General features: G+C 36.0%; 1 protein-coding gene across 1 annotated transcript in view; it reads left to right on the forward strand.

Moving 5' to 3' along the window:
• ZC2HC1A (zinc finger C2HC-type containing 1A) overlaps positions 1–15,958 on the forward strand; it is a 31,689-nt gene extending 15,731 nt beyond the window's left edge. Inside the window, exons 5-9 of the mRNA XM_058833399.1 lie at positions 79–227; positions 1,091–1,190; positions 1,889–1,997; positions 12,903–13,010; positions 13,660–15,958. Coding sequence (XP_058689382.1) covers positions 79–227; positions 1,091–1,190; positions 1,889–1,997; positions 12,903–13,010; positions 13,660–13,846 — 653 coding nt within the window. The 3' untranslated portion in view covers positions 13,847–15,958. The remainder of the gene's footprint in view (positions 1–78; positions 228–1,090; positions 1,191–1,888; positions 1,998–12,902; positions 13,011–13,659) is intronic.
• The last annotated feature ends 4,628 nt before the right edge of the window (positions 15,959–20,586 follow it).

Consider the following 20,586-nt stretch of genomic DNA (forward strand, 5'->3'; position numbering starts at 1 on the left):
GAGCCTGGTCTTAAAAAGACTTTAATACACTCATTTTTAAAACATATTATTAATGTTAGGTATTTTATGTCTTTTAAGATTACATTCAGTGTCCATACTGTCAGAGGAGATTTAATGAAAATGCAGCTGACAGACACATCAATTTCTGTAAGGAGCAAGCCGCACGTATTACTAATAAGGGGAAATTGGCAGCTGATACCAAAGGGAAGCTTCCTACTCGAACACAGGTGAGCTGTAACACTTTTGTTAACCTGTAACTTGCATTCAATGTCAAATCAAGCTTGTTAAATAGTGTGTGGCTTTTAAAAGAAGTTAACTATTTTATTGTGTAATTTTATTACTTGCACTGACTGAAATTAGCACTAGGCATGGACGAGGCTTTTACTTTCTTAAACTGCAGAGATCCATTAGTGAAATGGCAGTAGTTGCAAAATCAAAACCAGTCATAAATGTAATGTAGAAATGTGCAAATGACATGTAAAGATAGCAGGAGGAAATAGAGATGCAGTTTTTGTAAAGGAAGTTGAATTTCTGTTGTGCTGGTTTCTAAATCCAATTAGAGATTTACTTAAGGGGCAGACAGGTACCTGACTACAGGACAACTGACAGCAGAATTCTGGCTAATTAGAGGCTTGAGCGGGATTCAGGTGTATTACACAGTATTTTGAATCAGTGCAGGGACTGGTCCAGACAACACAGGTGGAAGTAAGATTTGGATTTGAAAGACAAAAATAATTCTGCCTTTTGAGTATTCTCTTTTAAATTAATTGGTGATGAGGCGATACTTTTAATCTTAACTTTAGCTTCATTCCAGCTATGGAAAAAGTTGATGAAAGCTGTAGAAAAAAATGTAGAAAGACATACAGTTGAACACCAAAGCTACTAGGTTAGAGAATGTTTCCTGCTCGTATCGTCTGTAAGTGTTAGAAAACAGACTATCAGAAACCATTTGCATGTTCCCATACCAGAAACAGGTTACCTAGCAAGAAATCATCGTCTGTTCTCCCACAGTACCTGAAGGAACTACCTCTTGTGTTATAGAGATGGCTTCATTTAATTGCTTAAATTCCTAGGTTGTATTTTGTTACAGTACAAACCTGCTCCAGTTAAGAAGATGCCTTCTGTAGGATCAACACCATCACCATCATCACGCTTACCACAGCCAAGTGGTGTCAGCAAAACTGTTGTAGGTATGAAATGAATGTTATGAATTATTCCATGTCTTTTCTAAATAACAGTTCTCAAACTATGCATTGTTCTGCAAACTATGTTTATTTGATATAGTGGTTTGCAAAATCTTGTTTAAAATACATTTGGAAAGGGCACTGTAATTGCCATCTATCTTGATGATTTAGGATTCTGGTTTATATATCAGGCCAGTTCTTTTTTTTTTTTTCCTGAATTGAATATGAAAAAAATCATTCGGTGTAGTAATGCATGATTGTCTCGAATACTGGTCTCTCACCTGAAATTTATCTAATGCTTAATTCTAATTTGTCTGCTGAATATGATCATAAATTGGTGAAAATACATAGTCAGGGCATGTATATTGTAATTATGAAACAGTGCTCTAATTGGGGTTTCAGATGTCAATATCAAACATTTTCTGTCTGTACATACTTCAACTTTTTTTTCCCTTTTTTTCTGAGCAAAGAAATTGAGATACAGTATGTTTTCTTAGAATAAAACACTATGTCTCAATTAAATATTTTCTATACGTTTTTGAAATGTATTGTCTTTTTGTATTATCTTGATACTGGCTCATATCTTTATTTCTAAAGCTCTTTTTCTTGAATTTTGCAATTAATTTTTTTTTAATAAATTGTATCATTTCAGCAGCAAAATCTTACATTTTCTTATATTTTCATACTTGCTTTTCAACTGCAAGGTGCCTCTTCAGGTAAAGCACTGTCTTCATCTGGATCCAGTGGGAGCAAAATTCAGACATTATCACCAGCTCATAAAAACTCTCTGGGAACAGTGAACCCACAAACAGGGTGAGTTCAATCTAATGTTGTCATTTGTGCTTTATTTCATATTTACGTTATTCTAGTTCTAGAAGTCTCTGTGGTTTGTTTCACTTGCTTTTATTTTTTTTCCTATGAGCTTCAGAAATACAGTGTTTTATATTTATCCTTTATCTGTAAATATAGCTAATGTTTAAGAAACATTGGAGAAAGCAAAGTTTTTATATAGTTGATTTAACAACAAAGGAGGTCAAGAGATGAAAATAAAATATATCAAAAATTACAGAATAGGCAGAATGGTTGGAGCAATTAAATTTTTCTTGGTAAAAATAAAGGGTCTTAAAAAAAGCGGAAAACATTAGGCATCATTCCCTGCACTTCACAGAAATGGAAGAAAGAGGCTTCTGCCTACAAGGCTATTGTGACAGGATCTTCTCTCTTAGCACAAAAGGATGGAGGCTTTCTCTCTTGCTTTTCCTGTCTTAAGAGGCAGCAAATGAATGAGCACAAATAAGACAAAACCAGCGCATTAATAACAGCAAGGACTGCTACATGAAGATTATTAGAGTTCTGTGTAAGTGCTGATGTGATCAAGGCTGTGACTCATGCTTTACTGGAGGGGTAGACATTTCACAGAATCTCATGGAGAAATCTCTGGAAAGGATTGAAGAAAAGTAGTGCAATTCTACAGAAGTTTGAGGAGCACCAAGGAGCATTGAGAACACAAAAGATAAAAGGAAGCGATTGCAATTATAACACTGGTGATTGAAAAATATTTATTCCTATAAAAATGAGTATCTGATTGGTGAAGACAGTATAATGTGAAAACAAAAAAACAGTGTCTTAAATTCATGAGGAAGAAAAGGATATTCTGAAAACTCATGGGGTTGGATAGCAATTACACAAAACCAGTTTATCACTCTTAAATTTTACAGGTTATGCATGAATATGAATTATAGCTCTGTCATGCTTCACTCCTAATGCCCCTGTAGCATCAGGATTCAATTCTGTCTCTCCTTGCTCTATCTACTCATGATAACTGTTTCAGACACAGGTCACATGCAGAGTCCATGAGGTTGACAAATGTCTTTCTTTTATTATTTCACCCCTCTCCTGGTGACTCTTTGGTCAGCTTCACTACCGTTTGTAGGCATCTATGCTGTGACTGTTGAAAAATCACAGCCCCTTATTCACTGATTTTCTTTGTTTATCCATTTTTAGGAGTTGAATTAACACCTACTGATGAGTAGCAAACAAGCAGGTCTCCAAGCCACAGTAAAGAAGTTAGCTGAGATAATCTGAAGACATGTTTCTGAGTCCAGTAGTGTAACCCAGCTATCTGGGAAAGGTTTTTTCCCACTGGCGGTTCCTAACTGAAGTCTGTGTTTGTCTCTGAGGATGCAGCAATTTTGATTTTCACTTGTTAACAAAGTAGTTCTATTTAATTTTACCTGTCAGTTTCTGTTGCAATAATCATATGAAATCTGGTAGAAAATAAACCCCTTGTGTTCCAGCTATTTCTCAGAAATCAGAGGGGCTGGGTGCAGCTTGACTTAATTTCTGTTTATAACCATTAGGCACTATGGCTGGTTATGTTCAATAAGAATATTTACAATTCCAGTTTCACAAATAATGTAGTTTATTGAAGGAGCAGATCATTGACTCTTAGATTGCAGGTGATAAATGCAGTAGATCTACAAAATGTAAGTGTACAGTGCTATGTACAACTGTTCCCAGCTCTACTCTTGGTGCAGCTGGAGGTGTAAATTTTACCAAAGAGTCATCCCTGCTTTGGGGAGGAGAGAGAGGAGCAAGCCTGTTATCTATGAAGTAAGGTCATGTTCTTATACTCTAAAAATGGAGGATTTCAAATATCAATTTTAGACTTTTTGGAAAAGTGCAGGTATGACTATAGTCAAATATAATTGCTTACCAGTTGCTGTGGTCCTAGTTGGTGAAGAAGCAGCTAATTTTTTTCTCATTTTCATATTGGTGGTTGCTTTTTTCAGTATATTAAACATCTTTGGATACCTCTGGCTGAATTGGTTGAATTGAACAAAGGCAGCACAGATCCCTAATAATTCAGTATTGTCCTCCACCCAGGTTAGGGAGCAGTGAAGTCCACCTGACATTACTCCTGTCAGCATGTTACAACCTCACATCATTATCTTCCCAAAGGAACAGATTTGTAACAGAGGCTGGTTGTGCATGGATAAGGTGGAGTGAGGCTGGTACTGAGGCCTGGGTGTGCTCCTGTGCTGAGAGACACCACTGAGACTCAAGGAGACACTTCACTGAGACACCATTGGGCTGTGAGACCTCTGCCTCACTCCAGGCATCATTCAGTTGTTAAGCCTTGCTCCAGCCTAGTGCAGGATAAGCAAGTGGCTTGGCTCACATTGTTGCTCAAACAGCCTCATGAATTCTCCACAAATTAACAGCATCTCTGTATCTTGACATAATACACCTGGCAATTTTCCACAGTTGCTTACTGGACTTTGTTTTCGGTAGTTTTCCATTTTGCTGCTCTGTTGCTTGGAGAGTGAATATGATGAATCCAAATAGCAGCTGGGGACATGTTTGCCCAGGTTCTCTCTGTTTATGCATTCTGCTAAGCACAAATACATGGTTTCTGGTTGGCACAGCTCTCAGATAATGATCTCTGCTGAAAGGCAGTAAATGTTAGCTTGGCTTATGACCTTAATTGCCTGCACGATTTCCAGATTTTTAGAGTATGCATGTGATGAGCATGTTTCTGCCTGCAGTTTTTCTCATTGCTATTAGATACTTACTTTCTTCTGTTTTCCAACTAGCCCTGATGGTATTTGCTGCTCATACTAACCAATCTTCCACAGGTGCAATGTGTATTGTTCCTGTGTGTTATATCCGTGACCTGGCATTTCTTTTTCTAGCTTCATTGTATTCCCTTCTGGGGACAAATTTGTCAGGAGCTGTATTGAAGCAAAGAGGTGTAGGAGCCAGTTACATCATGGAAAAGTTAGGTTCCTCAGATTGGTCACTGGTGACAATTTTGGCTGTAATCATCTCAACTTCTGCCTTAGTATTGGGGCATGAGGGCGAAATACATTGGGTTCTGTTGAAATACCTAGGAAATGATACCAAAGCAGGGACTGAGACTCTTAACATTCAATGTCCTACATGAGTGTGAAAATAATTAATACTTCAGTGACAGATTTTAAACATTAAAACATCTTATAATTTATGCTATAGATAAATGCAGCTGGAATTACTTTCTAAAATAGAAGAACTTTTGAACATTACCCTTTTAGTAGGATTAAACATGATTTATTTCTTTTACTACATTTATGATTTAACCAGTAGAATGACAAGCCTTAGTGTGAGATCTGGGATTCTGTTCTACAGAATTCAGAGCTTATGCTGAAAGATGTTATGCTCTTCTGAGTTGTTAGTGAAACAATTTCCTCAGCAGTGTTGTGTGGTGGTTGTTTAAAGGGCAGTCTTTTAAAGTGAATGTTAAGCAATCACTTTTTCTTTTCTCCTTGACAAATATTAAAGAGCCTACACACTTTTGACCAGGTTAAATTCCAGGTTTTGCCGTAGGAAAGAGGTTTCTGCCATTTGCACTAAGAGAAACTGTAACTTCAGAGGTTTTCTTAGGTGTTACTTCAGTGTGTACCCTTCCATCTTTGCTTAGATTGTTGTAATTCTGGATTTTCCAGAGGCGTAATAGAAGGGAGGCTTCATAGTAGAATTACAATTATATTGTGCAGTATCAAGGATGAATTAATTCTCTGTACGAGGTGATGGGACACCTTTGCCTGCCGTGGTCGGTGTGGTGCAGGGACAGGGGAGGGGACGCCGTGCGGAGCGCGCAGTGCCGGCCGCGCCCCGCAGGTGGCGCTGGCGCAGCGCTGCCCGGGGCCGGGCCGGAGCTCGGAGGCAGCGCCTGTGAACCTCGTGTGCCGCATCGCAGCACACGCTTTCACTTTGTATGGGCAGAAGGGGAACCCTGTTTTAGGAGCTCGCTTTCTGGAAGTTATTTTTACTGTGCGGTGTCCTTCTTTTTTAAATTTGACTTCTTCTCTTCTGCTCCCCAAGTAAAGGACTCTACTGGGAGAGCACAGCACAGTATCAGCAACATAAGCTGTGTTAGTGCCAGTGAGGCTTACTTTGTACGTGTAGATCAGGATGTGTCAGCTGAGTCCTGCTGTAGTTTTCTTTTTCTGCCTAGACAGAGTAAGGACACAGACAGTCCTTCTAGTATGAATGAAAGTGTTGCATAAGGGCATCATTTCTAGGTCATACAAAAAGCAAGTAAGGAGTAGCATGTGATTGTTGTAGTCAGTTGGAAAGTCTTCATTCATTTGGGGGAAAATAGGTTTTTATCTTTTTGGTCTTGAAGAACTGAAAAAAGGAAAATTAATTTATATAAGTTACCTGTCATTAGGCTTATAATTTGATATCGTATGGTGAACCCAAGTTTGATATATATTTCATGTCAGTGTACAGGTTAGTAGTGTCTTACGTTTCTTGAGATGTATGGCAGTTGTAGTAAGCTGTCAGAAGTAATCAGATGTTCAGGAGAAAAAACTGGGCAGGTTCTTCCTAACCTAAGGGTAAGCAAACAGGTGAACTCCACACTTATATGCAAGCTGTTGTGCCCAGCAGAACCCGACACCACTGTTTGTGGCCAGACAGGAATCTTTTGAGTATACAGATTAATTGTCTGTACATGTTTCATTTGTCAACAGTTTTGTTTGTTTTTTTAATGCGACTTGGAAATTATGTTATTTTTTAATATGGCAAATGAACCCTTAGAAATTAATTTTTAATTTATGTTTTATTCTGGGGATAAAACATACACTTTAATGTTAATGTTTCCCTCCTGGGAATCATGTCTGCTAGTGATACATCCACTGCAGTCTTACAGCTGAAATACAATATGAACAGCACACCAAATCAATAACAGTAAATTTGAAATTCTGCTTACATATTTGCCATAAAGCATTTGTAACCTTTAAAAACGCTATCATTTAAAACAGTTTGTTCCTTTTATGAAGACTGTAACTTCCAGGGCTTTGTTCAGTAAAATCAAGATATGCAAGTAGTTGTCTTCAAGATCTTTGCATTTCAAAAGATTCTTGTGATCATGGTTTTTTTTTTTTTCATTAGAATGTGAAAAGGCAGTCTGCTTTGGGTTTTTGGTTTTGTTAAGATGTGAAAGAATACTGCACTGCTTTATTTTGGTAGTATTATGATGGCTTCTAGGTTATCGTCTGGGATATTTCTTCGGTGTTCTACTCAGTATGTCCCTGGAGTTCACAGATTACACTGATAATTTGTTAAAGTTTAACTAAAGAATCATGTTAGGTTGGAGTATGTGTCTTACAGTGTCAAAGACCTCAGTCTTCCTTCTCAGTTTCTTGGGAGCATGTGAAGAGTATATATTGGGTCAAACAGGAGTTAATTGGTTTGAACTCGAACAGCTGTTTGGGAAGCTGTAGGTTTTACTTTATGATGATAAGATGATAAAAATGCAGAACTTAACTTAAAGATCTGGTTTTCTAATCTAAGCTGTGATTTCTGAAAAACTACAGTTTTTCTTATGATGATGTGAGTGAGGGATTTTTTATTTTGGTTTTTTGTTATTTTTTGTTGGTTGCCTTTTTTAAAAATGTTTTTAAAATTTGATTTTTGGGGTTTTTTTGGGAATGTTACCCATAATACTAAAAAATAAAAGTATTATAATATTGGCTGTGTATATAGTATTGTCTGTTGTGAATGGTGTTTTTGTTGTTAAAAGCTGGATTTCTATCAGGCTGTCCTCTATTCTGCCTTTACAAATAAAAAAAGAAGAAAAAGGAAAAATTATTTTTCTTGCTAATTCTAGAGTTGTATGTATATATCTGTTATTTTCTAATGTTTAAACTTATTATAACTTGTAATTATGAGCCCCTTTTTCTAGACATGTTGTATGATATCATGAAAGCTGTTCTTAAAAGAGACCAAATGTGAATACATTGTGCAGAGTGTGAGAATGACTGGCATTAGTGTTTTGTTTGAAAAAGAATTTTAAAAAATTCATTGGAAACCTAATCCAATGCCTATGAAATCCATTCTTCATCAAAGCAAGAAGAAACCCTTTGTTTGCTGGATAATTAAAGTCTGATTTGTACTTTTTTGTTTTTTTAAAGTCAATGGGATTTCTTTGATAATATAAGTAATGAATTGTCGGTATTTTTTATTATTTTTTTTCTGCGTAACTTGAATAGCAACATAGCACTGTCTTTATGAGCACCCCTTGATATATTTTAATGGTAAGATGGACAAGTTAGACCCTCCACTGTGAACTGGAAGAGATGTGCAAAGGTTTTATGACACTGATACAAAAACAGACGGTACCGTCTAAAGGCCAAATGAGTTGTTGTCTGTAAAGAAGTAAGTATTGTAAATCAGTGTGGTTTATCTATTTTGCAAAAATGTTTGTCCTAAGCAGAAAAGTGTGCCCTTGATGAACATCTGCTGCCCAATATGTCTTCCATATAAATGCTGTGGGAGAAGAGTAGATGATATAATTAGTATCAGAGTGAAGTAAATAGCTTCATAGGAGAGTGAAGATGTCTGTTTCCCTCAGATTTGATTTCTTTCTGTCAGTGCTTGATTACAGATTAAAAGTAATGAACTTGTGCATTTTTAAACCCAAGATAAAACTTTTTTTGCATGATGCAAATCTGAAGTAAGCATTTAAGCCTGATAACTGTACTGGTTTTTGACAAAGTAATTTTATTCTCTTAATGTCAAATATTACTCTAACTCCTACATCTGTACGGTAACTGTGATGATCCAAAAACATGAGGAAGACAGACTTTATAATGAAAGATAAAGTCTTTGAAATGGAAGGTCAAGTCCAATTTACCTTATATAAAGACTTCTGGATATTCAGAAGTCTTTATTACATCTAAGTTTGGAAGGAAGGTTATTCCAATTATTCTAATATTTTGAAAAGGAATTAGATACTAAATTGTAGTTAAACCTTTGTTATATTTTGGAAGATGCCAAATTCAAATAGGCTGCTTTTTCATATTGTAAAAAAGAAAGTAATCAATTATGTGGCACATACATGGACTGTATTGCTTTATGTAGTAGAAATGTGCCTGAATCTCTTAATGCTGTAACCAAAGCTGTAGTGTCTTTGAGACAGGGACAGAATATTTGTCTTCAGTTTTGAAGGAGCAAAAGCAATGAAAGGAATGGGAGGTTTTCTTAGACAAACAGAAATTCTTTTATTTGTTCCTTTGCAGGTTTGGTTAGAGTTATAAATCCTCTGAACCATCAAAAGTTAGCACAGCTTTTCATTTTGTAATGCATTATTAAGATGTTGGAAATTTAGCTTAGTGAGTTACTGCAATTGCTTAAAATAGGCCCTATCCATAGACCAGTGATTTGATTTTTCTTCATGAGAAAAATTCTTTAAAAGTACAGGCAGTTCTCCTCTTCATACAATCCCTGTTGTTCTTACTCAAGTATCTACTGAGTTCAAGAATTACTACTGCCTTACTTGCAGTAGGTTATTCAGTATATTGCATGCCAACAGCATTCAGCAAGTGTGAGTAATTCCTAACCATTCTTAAATTCAGCATAACAGTGTGGGTGGTTGCAGTTTATGGCAAAGGTTTCTGGACTTTGGGATGCATGCCATTAGTCAGCAGAAAATTATTTATGACTTTGCACAGAACTATGAGTTGCTGTAACAGTGACAGCTGTCAAGAATATCTGCAAACACTCTTAAGAGGCAAGACATATTTCAGTGTTTTATGATAGAATTCATCAAATCATGAATGTGTGCATAGAAAAAGACAAGCTTCTTTTACAAACTTCTTTCAGATCTTTATTTTGCAAGCCGTGATAATTCAACTGCAACATGAGCTGCTTTAGGAAGGGAAGTCACTTTCAATCTTATTTCTTTTAAAATGGAGTGGATAATAAGTTTCTTTACAGTATGTCTAGATTTTTAGGGTTCCAGCTGGTATTGGTACACCTCATCTTCTGTCAGTCTCTATTCATACTTGATGTGATACAATGTAGAGCAGGGATTTATATAGCTTTTCAAAAGTAAAACACAAAATCCAGCCAAACAGGAAAAACAACAGAAGTGGACAAGTATATAGAAGAGGCAGAGATGGGGCAGATCAGAAGAAACCAAGCTGTGGTAGCACAAGTTGAAATAACCAAAAATATGTGACTTTGTTGGAGGGCATCTGTCTCTAGAGATCAGATTTCTACTTTAGGCTGCAATTTCAAGATTTGTCACCAAACATATGTGAAACCTGATGCTAGCTGTGTGTCTAGATCCAGGCTGAATAAAGCTGTGGACAGTGGCAGCCTACTCCTTGTATTGATTTACTCATCAAAAATGTCAGAAATAACAGAATGGGTAAGATTGGAAGAGAAGTTTCTGGTCTGAAAATATTCTGTATTTTTGGAAAACTCATTGTGGAAAAAGACTGCAGAAATTATTAAGAAAGCTGTGTTTAAACATCTTGGAAGATGCCCTGTTAAACCCTTAATGAGTGATATTTTATCTGTTCATGAGACTTTGCCTCCTTTGATACACAGGGTGGACTGTGCACTTTGAATGTGGCTTTTCAGTATTTCGAATTTCCTCCCCTCAGCTCAGTCAGTGGCCTGAATGCTGTATTAAAACACTAATTTCTCTGAAATATCTTTAGTATACACTTAATACTAAAGCACCACATGAATTTTCAGAGTATTTAGGGAGTTGAGGGTGTATGATACAGTTGAAATACAAGGAAGAATAGTGGACTGATTTTAATATCAATTTATTTCAAATATCCAGGACTTTTAACATGATGTTCAAAACTGATTCAAAGTACACTCTGAAGAGACTTCAATTTAAGAAATTAATGCTGTTAGTTTTGAAAAAGTAGCATATTGGTCCCAAGGTGAAAATCCATAGAAAACTGAGTCAGTAATAATTTTGAATATTTTTTTTTAATTACTTGGAGCTGTCTAAACAGGAACGAGGCACAATTCTATTTTTAGCTTCATTGCCTGATCAGCCCTGATCTTTGATGATCCCATAATGTTTCTTTGTGTGCAGCTGAATTTTTCTTTATATGCTTTTCTGTCTTCCTTAACAGGTAAAGTAACAGTCCCGTATGTTCTTTTTACTGTAGGGCACAATTATAAAGTAAAGGTCACTATTTGTTGTATAATGAGATCAAGAAAATAGCACAAGATGAGTATTTAGCATCTGTACATCATAGCAATACAATTTAGCTTACATTTAGAACTTTTATTCTAGAATTGTGTAACTTCAAAAGGCTGCCATAACTTCCAGTAAGTTGTAATTCTCATATAACTGATGTAGTGCTTTTCAGTGTGCACAGTATTTTGTTTTTTTTCAATTAAGTCCATCTTTAAAATCTCCTTGCAAAATAAGGGGGCAGACAGGAAAACTAATGGAGAAGGTTAGTATTCTGTCCAATGAACCATAATCTTTGATCATCCCACTTTACTTTTTTTTTGCGAGTAGAAGCCATTCTTTTTAAACCTGAATACTTCAGTTAGATATGATTTCAATTTATTTAATATTAAATTTAGTTGCTGATTTCCACCTTTGTGCTTAATTATTTGATCACTTTCCCACTGGTTGAAGTGATAGAAGGAGCTGAGAAGCTGTCTTTATTCCACATGCATGACATGAAGGGAGAAATGTTTTATGCAGCATATATATAATTGAGGAGTTATTACATGTTCCTCAATTGTGTAAGTGTTGCATTTGAAGTTACTGGAGTTGAATGCATTTCCTTATATGTGGTTTGAAAACCAAAGACAGGAGAGTTTATAATCTTAAAAGATCAGTTAGGTTTATCTGAAGGGAACTATGGTCTCTTGGTGACTAATTTTTTCAACTGTCTTGTTTTAATTTTTTTTAATGTCCTTGAACGAGTCCCAATTTAAATTTCATTTATGCATTGGTGTTCAAGAACAAGAACAGAAAAACTTGGTCATGCACAAGATGTCATAGTCATAGATTTACCAAAGAGTAAGAAATCCCAGTGAATGGTAATTCTTTTGAATAATGATGAAAACTTCTGTCCTTGATCATTAATGATAAAACTATGCCAATTCCAATTTATTTTTCTTAGTGCTACTCAGATTTTTCAGGGGATTCTGGTGTTTCTCTACTCATCAAAGCCAGCAGCAAGATGTTCTCAACGTTTGGGACGTGCTGATCATTGTCTACTGGCTTCTCATAATACCCCTGAGTCCTGAGGGAAGCGGTTTCCGTGTCTATGTGGTCATACTATTGACCCCAACTTGAAGAACACTGTGACAGTTCAGAAAGAATTGAGGCCCTAATGCCCACCTGGATGCAGTTTTTCTTCTCCTTCTATTTATATTTATATTCATAAATATAACTGTGCTTTGAAGAAAAAGGATTTACACCATTATCTAAGAAGAAAAGGTCTTATACTTACTTCATATTAGTCACAAAGTGTTGAAAATATTGTACCCTTTCTACAGATCTTAGACTATTAAAGTCATCTGCCCTCTATTTTCCTGAAAGACCTGCCAGTCCTAAAAAGTGACTTATAATTTGTCAAGTTAGACATTAGAATGTGCTGAGCAGCCAATAATGCAGGATCTACCTGTTAGGAAGTGAGACACATGAACTGGAAGGGACTTGCTGTTGCATGTAATTTGTCATTGTATGGTTCAAGTCTTAGCAGTTCAAACCATGCAAGTTTGTGCCAAAGCACCTCTGGCTGCTGTTGGTAGGAAATTAGTTGTTTTTCATACAGTTAACTAATGTGTAGATTTGTGCATTTTTATATGTATGTGTAGATATATATAATTTGAAAATGCATATTCTTGTATGTATTACTTTGTGTATGTATAAATCATCAGATATTTCTTCTATTTTAGAAGTGCAACAAAAACCCGGACATCAACCCCTCCTAGTGTGGCAAGAGCCATGAGCACGGGTGCTTTAACAAACAGAAGAAAAACTAGCAATTCAGATATTTGCTTAAGGTAGCTTTTAACTTGGTGGATTTTGTCATTAATAGAGCCTTCATTAAAGGGGATTACTTACTACTAAAGAAGTTGGGGAATGTATTATTCTCTGCAGCTAATAGATAATATTATTTGGCTTGTATAAGAGGCTCAATATATTTTGCATGTTTATGGCACACCTTTGTCATCAGCTGTCTCAGATATGCACAGAGACCCTGTTGGAAATGTCAAAAAAACCATGGGAGCTGTTGAAAAAATAATCAAATACTATTTCAGTAGAAACTTAATGATATCTACATGCTAAACACACAAATTGTCTTGGCCTTTTAAAGGGTAGGATGAAAATTTTATTGCTGGTTTAGCCTTTCTTTTTTTGACAAGCTAAGCTTTAAGTTTTCAAACACTCCAGTTTATCAAAGTAGTCAGTGAAACATTTGATCCTGCTCCTAGAACTCTGGGTTTTTTTGTTTTCTTGCAGGGAAGGTGGGTATCTGGAGATACATATTGGAGCCTGGGTAGCATTGTATATAAGATATACCACTGTAAATAGGAAGTGCAGGCATGAAAATCACAGTAACAGTTGCTATATTCATTGCAAGGATTAGACTAATTTTACATTTATACTGGACTGACTCATGGAGAATGTTCTTCGTCTGGGAATTTTCAGGTCTGATGGGAAAACTGGGTGTGACAGTGGAGACAGCCCGTCCTCAGTCAATGGAGGAAGTGCAAAAAGCAGTGAAGGCATTTCACCTGTACAGTTATCCAAGTTCTGCCATGAATGTGGAACAAAGTATCCAGTGGAATGGGCGAAGTTCTGCTGTGAGTGTGGAATTCGAAGAATGGTTGTGTGAACACATTCTTTAAAGCAGAAAGAAAACAAGTAATTGGAACATCTGCTATGTACTGTTGCATGGAAAGCTTGAGCACTCCATCCAGTAAGACTTCACGCTGCAAAGATCGAAACATCATTTTGTAATTTTCTGAGTGCAATCTTCTGGTTACGCAGTTATTTATAAACAATGATGTATACTGTATATAAAAATAGCAGCTACCTAAAAACTGTGCCATTCAAGGAAATACTCTTTACTCTGTTGAAAATACTTAAAATTACGGTAAAAATGCATTAAGTAACCTAGGTAGCAGAAGAGGTTCAGTGTTATTTTTTTTTTTTTTTGTAAATTCTACTAGGCAAAGGATTTTTTAAATCTCTTATGTAGGGTAATGCTTACCTATAGGGAGCTAGCCATGAACAGCTTGGGCTTCAAAAGTTTCTCCGTGGAGGCATTTCCTTCATCTGTGACAATAACTTAGATGCTGTGTTCAGCATGAGACAACATGAGCAACTCCTTAAAAATTCCTAGAAAAAAATGTAAAAAGTTTGGATCTTTAAACTCTTTAACAGTAAGATGCTAATTGGACTTTCCAGTTGCTTCCTAGAATTTTTAAAGAATCTAAGTGGAAAGACTACCTGAGAATTCTCTTTGCATCTAAGAAGAAAGGCTAGATTTTCTTTTTGTGGCTTTCCATGTTCTGTTTTTCAGTAAAAACATGTTACTACTTTTATGTATTTATAAGGACAAATATGATATTAATTTTATTATTATTCATTTTATTAAGATCCTTTTGTTTCAAAATACTTGTCTTCCTGTGCTCCACCACAACTACCATATCTAAAGCTGTTGTGCTTTGTCTTTGTCCTATATCCGAAGGTCCTCATTTCCTCGAGGAAATTCAAAGTCCATGCTTTTCCTACCTAAATGTTGAACTCTTATTTTGAAAACAGCCTTCTTGATGTATCCAATACCAAAAAAAAAAATAGTTCTATAGAAATGAATGCTATTAGAGCAGTAGATCTTGATGTAAGTAGTGAGTCTTTTTTTATTCTCATTCCTGTGAAAATAGCATAGGGGAATAACTGTGCTTCATTGGTATTTGTGTCAATACCTGACTTTTTTTTTTTTCTTTTTTTTTTAAATTTTGATCTCATAACAGTCTTTTCAAGTTAGTCATAGACATCACATTAATCCATTGGGAAGAAGGGAGAGACTCAAAGTATTTTACTAATTACACAGTAAGTTAGTAAATTACACGTTTGCTAATAAAACTACTCACAAGCCAAATCACTTAACTTGTATCTTAATGTAGTAATTTATTTTGTGAAGTCTTGCTTTGAAGTCCTTGCACCATCTTTGTTATGCGTGACAGAACAATCTGAAATAACTTATCTGTGCCTTTCCCACAGTAAATACATTTTTTGTCAGAAACTGGTACTTTCAGCTCACAAACTTCATTAGTTTCAATTAATTTAATCTCTTTACAACTTATACAAAATACAATGTAGTGTTCCCTGATAGTATTATGGTTGTTGCTTGCATTCTCAAAAACTGTGATTATCAATAGGGCCAGTTTGGAAGAAAGCGTGATTGAAGAAACGCATCTTCAAAGCAGATACCAGTCTAAGAGAATGAGTGATTTAAGGGACTTGATGTACTTATATTGCAGGCCACAAGCTGTTGATGTTTTAAAATTCAGTTTAAATAAAGTTCAGTGAATGTCTTGCACTTCTTTTAAATTTTTTTTTTTTTAGAAATTATTCCTCATTCAGTGTAGTCTTTTCATAACTGGAATAAACTGGCTACTGAGCATGATAGGATGGATGGCTCTTAATGACACAGCTGACAAATCCTAGCCAGTTTATTTTCGAGGAATTTAGATTCTAGGATCTGTATTACTATTCACATTCATGTCTGTATTTGGAAAAACTGGAATTCTGCATTCTTTCCATAGATAAGCCTGCTTTGGAAAACTTGCCCTGGACTTGGGCCATGGAGGTCTGCAGACTGAAGTATTGTGAGCTGAGAGTCCATCAGCAAAGATACCAGTCCAGAATAGGTTTGATCAGATAGTGAATCCTCTTACCTGATGAATTTGCAGTTGTTTCTGCTAGAAAATTCATTTTTCCACTTATTAAAAATGATTTCTACAAAGGGAACAGAGTTATTGTAACTGTGGGAAAAAACATGTTGACTCTTTCTCCTTTAAATTGTAAGTGGCAGATTTCCTAATTTCAAATCAATACTCGTACAGTTACTGTATTTTTCTGCTTTGTGAGCTGTTGATGAGATTCTTTGCTTTCAGTGCTGCATTAAGTAAATTACTTGAGTAGCACATCATTTGTTTCATTTACACTCATGTGATTTTATCATGAGGATTAGATAGGGAATTAACCTGAACGGAAGGAAAGGTTTTTAAAACTTATCTTTTAATTTGGCCCTACAAAAAAGGTCTGTGAAACTTAAGTGACTGTTGATAGTAACACTGGGTAATGTGTGTGTGTTGTAATCTACAGTAAATATAAGCAGACAGCAAAATTCTATAACTGTGTAGTTTGGTGCTGTATGCTAATTTATGAGAGGCTCAGTATGTGTTGTGTTTATCAACTGGTTTTGTTACTGAATGACATAGGTTTCTGAAGTGTGTGATGTTACAGACCCTAGCCTGTATTACTCAAGGTATCAGCACTGATCATTTGTAATTCCATCTCTGTGGATGTTTGTACAAAACTGGACTGGTTTGTGTAACATCCCTGAAGAACTGAATGTGGAAAACCGATTTTTTAAATTTAAAGAAAAAAAAAAAATTCAGGGAGTTGGACTGAATTTTCAATCCTTAGTGTATTACATGTGTCAAGAAGTTTCCAAATTTAATGTATTGGTGATCTACATCCAAACCCTTTTCCCCTAGTCTCCAAGCCCTTATGGTTTTAATGGGAGGAAGAAACATGAACTATGCACTGTCTGTTTATAGCGAAATTTAGTGATGCAATTGTTGTGATGATTCCTATACCAATGTATAACCCTGCAACAGATTTACTGTCTGCCATTCCATCTTCCTAATGTTCTTACTAAGGTTCTTCCATTCATTAAAAAATAGGGGGAAAAGGAAAGGTGAAAGGTAAAATTCCATTTAAAGAGGCAAGGAAGAGGCTGGTTTTGATGTTTGGCCTGAGGAAGTTTGCATTCCCATTCTACTTTGGTGATTTTCTCTTATACAAAGGACCTCTCTATGCCAGGAAGTAGTGCAGGATTATCGGGGCTATGCTGATAGAAGTGCAATGGAGTTACGAAAAATGCTAGCTTCAATAGTCAAAACAGCATACCATAAAGCTTAATCTCTGTATGATGTACCTTACACAGGTTTGTATTTATGCATGATGCCTACACCCTAGGTAGTTTCAGAACTGGAATCTCTAAATTTACAGTAATTAAAATATGTGTTTATGTGGATAATTAGTCCTACACAACACTGCAGGGAGGTGGGCACAGGGAGGTGCTCCACCCCCATTTCAGGTTGTAACTAGAATGAACATACAGGCAGAATTTTTCAAATTTGCCAAAGAGACTCAAAGAGCCCTTGAACTCCCTGGAGGGAGTGGGAAAGCTCCACCTGAGAGTTGCCTGGTTGGGAGGGTGTCAGGTGGGGGGAGCTCTCCATGGTGCTCTGGTGCTGAGCTGCAGTGCTGGGGCAGCGCCTGCTGCAGTGCAGCCACGCGTCCTGCGCCTTCACAGGTGGGAACTCCAGATTGTGTTGTAACGCCTGACCCAGTCTGTATGCAGCATGGAAGTTCTCTGTCATCTGCAAGGGACTAGCTCCTAATTCACCATCACAGCTGAGAGCTGGTGCCTGAAATGCAGGGAGAGTGTTTCCATATTGCCTGCTTACTGAGTCAGTGGGAGGAGGTATGACTGCAGTACTTTAAATAAACAAGATATGTGCACACTGATGTAGACTGTAAATAGTCTGCATATAAAATTAAATGGTATTATCTATGTATTACAAAGGTCACAAGAAGTGCTAGTTTCCATCACATTGACTTTGTATATCTGCAAAGAGCAAACCTGTTATGAGTGTTTTTAATCTTGGCTGAAAAATTTGTGTTTAGTAAGAGCACTTTTTTCAATTTTATTTCTATCCAGTTCGACTAAGCTATGAATAGTTATATGGGTTGTATGAAAAGGTAGAATTTTCATCTTGGTAAAATTTGTTTTAGTGGCTCTGGTGAAAAAAGTTTTATTGCCTTTCAAGTACAGTTTATTCCAACTTGTGATTGTTTTGTTGCTGGTTGGTTTGGTTGGTTTTTTTCCAACTTGCTAAGTAAGGTTTGAGTGACCTAATTGTGTTGTATTGTTGGAAGAATTGTTAGGTAAAGGACTCCATTAGCTGAATTCAGTAGTTACTTGGTTAATATTTTGGTTCCAGTATTCACAGTATATAAGAGATTACTCTTGCATACTAGTTCATATATTGTTTTGTTTTGTGTTTGGTTTTTTTGGTGTTATGTCAGTTCAGAATAATACACGTTTCTGGAGGATCCTATTTAGTCCCATTCCACTTCATCTTGCCAGAAAACAGCATCTTCATATTTTCTCTTAATAAGTGTTTGTTCTTTACAAAAATAATCAGTAGGGAAATTATATTTCCCCAATTTGAACATTTGAGTCAGCAAATCAAATACTCAATTAAATACTTAATATAGCTGAGTATCGAACCCACGTTCTAAACAGAAGTGCATGGTTTACCATAGTTCTGTATTTCAATTTGTCTTTCTGGCAGAACCATGAATGGTTTTGGGTGGGATCTGTAAATGCTGAGTACACTACAACTGTTACAAAGCATACTTCATATGATTACTCTAACTTTTGGTGTTCATCCTTCATATGACACTTAATATGTTTCTCTTCATAAGTTTATTTATTAATGTTCTGTGTTTTTAAATGGTGTGTTCATTCATGTGTTGGAGGTGATTAATTTTTTCAGCATTGCATTTATTATGTTTGCCTTGCCCCTTAGTACATGGAATATTTGTGACCATCCAGTGAAGGTTTTTTTTGCCACAATTCCTCGGTTTGTTTGCCTCTTATTTTGTATATTATGTGTATTTGAAAGTTTCAGTTCTGTTTTATTAATTATTAATTAATAAATGTAAATCACCACCTAATGCTGATTTGCCACTTGTTAACAATAAAGCAAATATGCCAATAAAACTTCTTGTGATGTGCAAATTTTTGTAGTCAAATGTAAAATTATCTAATATAGCATACCATACAGGTAGGTAATATAATTTCAGACTTATGAATATTGTGATGTCTGATTTCAGGTACACAAAGAATAGGGCTTTTAAATTGAGTGAGATGAGATTTGCATTCCTAAGTCACCTTGAAAAATATACCAGATATTTAAATTAGCATGATCTGCTTATATAAAGTTAACTCTGTATCTCCTGTTTCCCCATCTATATTGAGAATTCAGTTTATGTAGAGCCCATCACTGTGACATCTGTAGTATTTCATTATTTTTTTTCTTAATAATAAAACTGTAAGGGATAATAAACATGAGCTTGATCTGAGTTTGTTCTCCTTCATGACATTAGAACACTGTTTTGTTGATGAAATTATTAAGAAAAAAACCCAGAAATTTATATTTTTCTTCAGAAGTTTCATTGGTGTGAGCAGAAATTACAATAAGGGTTTGGATTGCTGATTGTTGGGTTTTTTTGACTAAATATGGATGAATAGAAATCAATTCCTCTTTTCATTACTTTTTTTTAGGGGAAACTTCCTTCTACTGAGCTCTTTAGTTTACTTGGAAATACAGATTAGAAGGGTAGACTATTCAGTGGAAAAGGAATTGACTGGATGGATACAGCTGGAAAGTTATGGTCAGTGTCTATGTTCAAGTGGAGGCTGGTAACAAGTGCTGTCCCTCAGGACTCTTGTTTTGGACTCCTTGTTTTGGTGCTCTTTTAATATCTTTGTCAATGATTGAGTGTGATCAAGTGCACCCTGAGCAAGTTTGCATATGACACAAAGCTGAGCAGTGCAGCTGACACACTGGAAGGACAGGATGCCATCCAAAGTGACTGGACTGCCATGACTTCTCAAATACCATGGATAGTGACATAGATACTTCCTCTGACAGCTCCCTCAGAACCCACAGATGTATTGTGTCAGGTCCCATGGACTTGTGCACCTTTAGGTTCCTTAGATAGTCTCAAACCTGAACCTCTTGTCACAACTTTGTGAAAATCCTTTTAATTTAAATACCTAATTTTTTGTCCTTGACACCTTTTCATAAATTCTATGTACTTCTAAATCATGGTTTTGACCTACTCATATTTTCTATGGCCAAATAAATAAATAAAAGCATAAGTGAAAGTGACAGGGAGGTAGGTCTGATGGTGACAATACCATGCACAGTTTTTGTCCCTTTGCCAATTCCTGAAAAGCACTTCAGTGCCACATTTGGAAGTTCAGGAGACCAGAGGAAGTTCTCAAATGGAAGGAACAAACCAAAGAGCACAATTTACTGCAGTTAGCAATTAGTGTTTGTATGTAAGTGGTGACTCAGGAAATTTGGCAGAAAGAATCAGACAGGCAGGATATTTGTAAAGAGAAATAATCAGAAGAAATCCACAATTTCATAATCTATTTAAAATTTCTACTCTCGATCTACCTTTCATCTTTCCCCCAGGGTAGTCCTGGAATTGCTTTATTTCTCTCAAGACTTAAGTTGTGGATTGCTGCTTAAGGAA

The sequence above is a fragment of the Poecile atricapillus genome, chromosome 2 (genome assembly GCF_030490865.1).
Source record: "Poecile atricapillus isolate bPoeAtr1 chromosome 2, bPoeAtr1.hap1, whole genome shotgun sequence".
In the NCBI taxonomy this organism is placed as follows: domain Eukaryota; kingdom Metazoa; phylum Chordata; class Aves; order Passeriformes; family Paridae; genus Poecile; species Poecile atricapillus.